The sequence below is a fragment of the Pygoscelis adeliae genome, unplaced genomic scaffold (genome assembly GCF_000699105.1).
Source record: "Pygoscelis adeliae isolate BGI_AS28 unplaced genomic scaffold, ASM69910v1 Scaffold86, whole genome shotgun sequence".
NCBI classification, from domain to species: Eukaryota; Metazoa; Chordata; class Aves; order Sphenisciformes; family Spheniscidae; genus Pygoscelis; species Pygoscelis adeliae.
Genome location: NW_008824930.1, coordinates 27,085 through 34,439, shown reverse-complemented (window position 1 = coordinate 34,439; position 7,355 = coordinate 27,085). Strand labels below are relative to the sequence as shown.

Sequence of the window (7,355 nt, the reverse complement as noted above, 5' to 3'; positions counted from 1 at the left end):
CTCACCAGAGCAGAGTAGAGGGGCAGAATCCCCTCCCTCGACCTGCTGGCCACGCTTCTTTGGATGCAGCCCAGGATACGGTTGGCCTTGTGGGCTGCGAGCGCACATTGCTGGCTCATGTCCAGCTTCTCATCCACCAGCACCCCCAAGTCCTCCTCGGCAGGGCTGCTCTCAATCCCTTCATCCCCCAGCCTGGATTGAGACCGGGGGTTGCCCCGACCCAGGTGCAGGACCCTGCACTTGGCCTTGTTAAACCTCATGAGGTTCACAGGGGCCCACTTCTTGAGCTTGTCCAGGTCCCTCTGGATGGCATCCCATCCCTCTGGTGTGTTGACCGCACCACTCAACTTGGTGTCATCTGCAAACTTGCTGAGGGTGCCCTCAATCCCACCCACATTACTCACAATGTGAAATCATCCACCTCATGGCTATTTCTGAAGCAGCTTGATTCTAGCAGTAAAGCCACATTTGCCCAGTTCCTGTATCTCTACACCACACTCTATCAGTGAGGAGTTACAGTTGTGATCAAGCATATTTGCTCAAACTCAGTGCTGGCCCTGCCAGACCTGGTGACAGCAGCCCCAGGGTTGGGAAAGGATAAGGAAGAACAGTGTCTCTGCACTATGCATTGGGAAGGCTGATTATCTTGGGTATAAGGCAGTCTAAATGCATATAAAATTTCGATGCTGTTATTCAGCCTGTGTTAGTCATGCAAGCTGGGAAGTGTTGTGTAAGGCATAAGCAAGCGGTGAGTTTCTGCGGCATCGACTCTCTGTTCTTCAGTCTGCCTGCACCATGGTTCCAAATGTGTCCGTATTGCCTAGGTAAAATTTCCCATTACTCAGTGAAACCTAGCTCTCCGCTGCTGTGGTTAATGGAGAGTGAGGAAGGTACAAATTTTTACCAGAATTTGCCACGCTTCCATGAAGACTAGATAGTTTTCTGAAGTACATGTTACAACACAAACAGAAATAATAGGCTGATGTAGAAATGATGAAGCGGAGACAGTCATAATGTATATGCGGGTGTATGTACCGCATCCCCAAGGACAGTTTCAAAGTTAGTACATGGCTAGGAAATGCTACTATTAACACTGCCCCTGCAGACTTAATTGGATTCCTTGCATAGATGCATTATAACACTACTTTTAATTACAGGATCACATTCTACTTTTTGCACAGAGTCCATTCCAAGCTCCTGACACAGAGAGTCAGAACAACTTTTGACTTTAATCTCTCTAGCACAGCTCCTTGTCTGTAATTGCTATTTTTGGAGAAGGGACAAAACCAAATACTCTTACATATTTTGAATGAGATTTGCATATCTGCTTGCTTTCTTGCAATCCCTTTCAAGGGCATATGGGCCCAAGGCATTGGAATCTAATTTACAAATCCATACTGTAGTCCTTCACCAACTGCGCCCGATACATCGGCTCCCAGAACAGCTGTGATGCTGCTACCGAAAGCACAGATTAGCTAGCAGGCGCCAGCACTGAGAGAAGCACTGAACACTCTACTTTTCTGTAGCAGTTGAGTGCTGTGGTCCTTACCCATCACATAGTTCAGAGAAAACAGCATGGGATTCCCCGTGAAGACACACATGATGGCCCCACGCCTGGGGAGAGAGTGACATCTGAAGCCGTACTGCTTCACACCAGTGCTGACAGAGTGGCATGGGAGGAAAACAAATGTGACATGAGAGTCAGGACCTACATGTGCAGGTTGTTTGTAATTTTATAACTTTGCTTTTGGTATTTCTCTTCATTCTCAGCTTAATCAGACATAATGGACTAAGAGCCATTCTGCATCAGAACATTGCTTTTGCTTTTTTCTACTTTCTCCTTTCAGACAAGGATGTCAATGTTATTTACAGAAGTTATTGAACTACTTCCTGCAGATCGTATTTGCCTTTATTTGCCCTTAATAATTTGTGTTAACAAATTCTTTTGACCTTCTTGCTCTCTTTTTTTTTCTTTTTTGTTAGGTTTCCAGATGGCTGATCCTTTTCTATATCATACTGGAGAAAGATCTCAATATGGGTGCCTTGGACATGAAGTACAAATTGAGCACATCAAGGCATATGTTTGTAGACCATCTTTTTTCACAGACAAAGCTGTGATTGTGATTCATGATATATTTGGATGGCTGTTCCCAGACATTAGATACATAGTCGATTTGATTGCAGGTCACGGATACATGTAAGCAACTGTCTTTCTTATCTTCCTCTTAAATGCACTGACAGATCACCAGGCCCAAAGCTAAGCATGGCGTATGATGTTTCCCATACACATAGGGCAACCATACCATTTCCGTCTGAGCAAATAAAAATGCAAAGGGACAAAACGTTCCCATGAGGCCACCGAAGGTACTAAAATTGACCCATCAAAAGTGGCTACCTGAGCACGAAGCCACAAGGAGAGTCATGAAGTGCCAGTGTTTGTGCTTATGTGGCAGCGTGGGTGATTAAAAGATAAACGTTGGTAGCTATCTTTAAGTTGTATAAGCTTTTCAGAACCAAACCTTCTGAACAGCTTCTTTAGCTTTTACTAGCAAAGAGATATACATGTGTTTATACAGAATCAGGAGGGTTGCTTAATCCCTTTACTTTTGTATTAAGTATGTCTAAGGAAATAATGAGAGTTTATTTGTGGTTTTTTTTTCCATAGAAAGACATATACTTTTAGCTCTGCTGATTGCCAGAACAGGATGAGTAGAATATGATTCAGATAGTAACCGTGTAGCTATGTACTCTGGAGTAGAAAAGACATTAGGAGACATTTAGACATCCACAGATTCGCCCCACCTGGGCGTGAAAATTGACTTGATTCCATGTCTCTCACAGAACCATCTGCCCAGACTTCTTCAAGGGGACAGACCCCTGGAAAACTACTGATCACTGGGCTGACTTTGCTGACTGGATGAAACATCATGATCCTATGAAAGTAGACAAGTAAGATACATATTTGTACTTGAACTTTAAAGGGTATCCAGCAAACAAGGGGAATTTGTATGAAAAGTTAAAAGTGGCACCTCACAACAGGGCAAGCTGGCTGCACGCACACAGTTGCTTATTCTGGGTGGTTCTTCTGTGGTTCTGGGCACTGTCTTGGCTGGGATTTGGAAAGGATCATCTGCTCCATCCACCACTCTGCTTATTGTCCCCATCTTGTTTTCCTGGGCCCTTTTCTAACTATGTTATATTGGCCACACAGGCTCATAGCCAGTCTTTCACAGGCTATAAAATACCCAGCACTCTCACCCACAAATGCTGATTCTGCCTCCGGTTCCTCAAGATAAGGAGGAAAACTCTTTCACAACTGCTCACGTTATCTGCCAGTTGTCACTTGCCCATCTTGCTTTCTGCCTTGTAGATAATGATAGGTGCAGATGATATTCTCCTGAGCAGCACTAGATCAAACTTTGCAAGACTGCCCAAAACCCAAGATACATCTGGTCAACTCTACTGTTTTTCTCAATGTGAAATAGAGGGCCCACTATCTGTAGAGCCTAGCAGTGCCTGTAACAAGGCTTCCCTGAATTATGGGAGGCATTACTGTTTCTTCAACAGCTATCCCCACAGCCTAAAACTTCAGAAGGCGATAGTGAGGCAGTGACACCCTATTACTCAGCTATCATCTTGTAAGCCACAAGTATTCTTCTGACCCTTTCAAGAGGTCCCAGCGGTCACAGCCTAGCTTCAACATCTCTCAGCAAAGCTTTTGACCATACAGTTGCAAAAGCTGTGACCGAATTGTTTGAAAAGACAAATGACTAACACCTGTAAAAAATCCTACTCCAAAGAGTGAGCAGATATGTGGGCACTCTCTTAAACAATTAAGACCTCAAGGACGTGCCTGTGCTGTCTTTTGAGGGTTCACTTGTAGCTGCCCTCAAGGTCAGATCCGTTGCTCTTTCAGAGCGCAAGGAATCAAACATACCCATGACTGACTGAGTACCCTTCCAAACAAACCAAATCTGAGAGAGCCCATCCATTCACAGCGCACTCGCCCGCTGCAGGCCTAGGACACGATCTCCTCCTCATGTCACTCTCATACTTGTTTTTTTTGTCAGCCTAACCAAACCTGTGATGACCACACTAATATACCTAATATTTGAAAATATAGTTATTAGTATATGCAGTCTGCATTTAAAATTCATTTAAAACTCTGTAGATAATGAAAAAGATAAAACTATTGAGACCTAAGAAGTTAGCAATTAAAAAAAAAATTGACCTGCTCTGGCCTACATTAAAAACAATTTTCATATTTTTTGCATTATACCTCATGCAATACCTGTTTTTTTAAACATTATAGTTACTGACAATTTAATTTTGAGTAATTGCTACGTTAGTATAGTATTATTGCCTGTGGGCTTGGTAGGATATTTCAATATTAACTCATGCAACAGGAATGACATACTCAAGATAAATCTTTATCTAAATAGGTGGACTCTGTAGAGATAGCACAGTGAAGCTTATCTATTCCTACAATCTGTAATGCAAGATGTTGTTCTACTTGCAGATATGTCTTGTCTTTAGTTGTCCTGTCCTAGACAAAGTGATTCAATTAAAAATTTGCTTATTTTGAAAACAAAGGAGCAGGTCACAATTCAGGTAAGTATTTAAGTACCTACACCTGTACTTCCCTAAACTAGGACCAGCGACATTAACTCCCATTTAAGAATAGAAGCCACTGCTCTGGGCTGAAATGTGTTTTTTAAGCATTCTCTGGTTTAAATGATTGGGGGTGCAGATGCAGAAAAATTCATGTATCTCTCTTAATTTACTTCTTAAATTGTCAAGTATTGATTCTGCAATAGATTCCTTAGTTTACTTTTGTTTATATGTCTTAGGGAAGCTGATGTTGTCTTGAAGTATCTAAAGGAACAATGCGGTGCAAAGAAGATTGGTATCGTTGGGTTTTCCTGGGGTGGAATGGCAGTACATCACTTGATGCTGAAAAATCCTCAATTAACCGCTGGGGTGTCCCTCTATGGTAGTGTAGAACACATGGAAACTTACATGGGCTCACACGACTATGCGTAGTTTGTAAATCTAGTTATTGCTTTGTAACAATTTCTGCAAATACTCAGTTCAAAGGTGAGTTGCAGATTTTAATTATGATTATTTCAGCAATACGCTTTATTGGTATCAAAATTTAAGAATGGTGGAAACCAGAAAAAAATTGTTTCCTTTTGCACAGGAATTTTCTAATCTTTTTTTTAGTGCTTGGAGAGTGGGGAAATATATTTTCCAAGTGCTTTTTTCTCCATTGGAATAGAAACTGTCCTGATCTAAAAAAAGTATTTAATAAGTAACCCTAAATAGAAATTTTGTCTTTTAATTTGCCATTTATCTTGCAAGACCGTTAACCTCACTAACAGACTGTTTCTCAAATACATTATAGGAATAATTAGGGACTCCGAAGAAAGATACGATTTACTAAACCCCACATTTTTCATTTTTGGTGAGAAAGACCACACTATTTCTTATGATCAGGTAAGTTGTTGTACTGGAAACGATTTTCCTTTACCCATAGTTCTTTTATCCTACACAGAAATCCTAGCTTGTTAGAAACCATTTTCAGATACAAAAAATCAGGCAGGCTGGATTGTTTTGCTTATATTTCAACTTCCCCCATACCTTGCTTAGGTTATTCAACACTTCTTTTTTGAGGTGAGAAATGCAGTAAAGACCAGTCATCGGTCTCTGAGTGGCTGGACAAGCAGAGTGCGAAACTGGGCAGGGCGATCCAACTGGTATGAGCCACACATCTCAAAAACTTGGATACTACTGCTATGGTTGAGACAACAGGTGGTTAAACCACTGAATTTGGACTTCAAATGGAAAAAAATAATTTCAGCCTAGTAACTGAACTTTCTGATGATGTGGACCAATGACTAACTGCTTTTGGTACAAGAAGACAAAATGAACTGTGTCAGGAGAGCAGGCGTGGATTTTAAGGAAGACGATGACAATGTGTGGACTCTGTTTTAACTCCTGGCTGCCATCTGTGTTCTGATATAACCCCGATTGTAAGCGTATCTGAGAGGCTGGATAAATATATGGGTAGGAAACTAGTGCCCTCTTCTGTGCATAAATTCTTTCTCTTCAGTGACAAGGATAACATACCACCTCTAGCATAGTTTGTTGTGTAGGAGTAGGGTCTAACTGGGGAACTGGCAGCGTGCTCTGGGAATGAAGAAGCCAATCAGTATTTATTTCTAACTGTGTTATTCAGCATGTTGATCTGTACCTCAAATGTGTCTCCTCTGCACAGGAAAAGAAATCCTTCACTCCCTGTCTTCTTTTTATGGTGCAAGTATCTTTTTCCCAGGGGCACAATTTTCATAAATACATTTTTCCCATCACGCGTTACACGGTGAAACCATACCTTTTTCTCTTGAAGCTTTCTCTCTGAGCTACCCATGCAGATTGTGTAAGAAAAATTCTTGCACTAAAAAAAAATAAAAATCCTCAAATACATTGTTTTCTGCACTGAACAATAAAGGGCTCTGTGGAAAAAAAAATGTGAACATGAAATAAATTACAGTACTGTCTCTAATCTGCACAATGGGTAGAATTAAGCTTGCAGGGGCAAAATAAGTGTTCATTCTCCTATTTTCTGACTTTTTAATGGAAATGAGCACAAAAATGTGTCTACAAATGTATATGGGTACATAATCATATGATTAGCACTCTGTGTGTAAGCATGTGTGTACTTATCATCAAAAGATTGTGCAGGAGCAGTGTCTTTTTGTTATACAGTAAACTAAAAAAAACCGCTGTGTTTTCTTAAACTCTGTTACTAAGTCAATCAAAATATTTTGGACTGAGAGTCACTGAGATTTAGGGAATATGTTCTCTCAAGATCGGAGTTTACAATTAGGTTACAAGCCCAAGTTTCCGAATAGAAATGCACCTGTTCCTTTATGGCAATGATATTTAACAAACCATCTTTGCAGTAACTGTTGAGGTTCTTAGACTCACCCATACTTTAAAAAAATGTTTCAGTCTTATATTCCAAAGAGGGGTTTTCTCATCTGTTGAGCAACAGAACCTGCTTCAAGTGTGACAGTTGAGAAAAAACAGAGATGTAGCGATAGGAGAAATGGCAAGTTTAGCAAACTTACCCCCCTCCCCCCCCCAACATAACGGAAAAATGCTTTCTTTTACAGATCACCTTATTGGAGGAGAAGTTGAAACAGTACTGTAAAGTTGCATATGAAATTAAAGTTTATCCTGGACAAGTTCATGGGTTTGCACAATTGAAGCCAGAAGATATGAAACCTGATGATAAACCTTATATTGAAGAAGCTAGAAAGGATATGATTGATTGGATCAAAATGTTTATTTGA

At 40.8% G+C, this 7,355-nt stretch overlaps 1 protein-coding gene across 1 annotated transcript; it reads left to right on the top strand.

Moving 5' to 3' along the window:
* Nucleotides 1–1,991: 1,991 nt before the first annotated feature.
* On the top strand, nt 1,992–7,355 carry LOC103917792 (carboxymethylenebutenolidase homolog). Its single transcript, XM_009324984.1, has 5 exons — nt 1,992–2,197; nt 2,842–2,949; nt 4,851–4,993; nt 5,405–5,496; nt 7,176–7,355. Exons 1-5 carry the CDS (start codon nt 1,992–1,994, stop codon nt 7,353–7,355), a joined length of 729 nt encoding a protein of 242 aa, XP_009323259.1.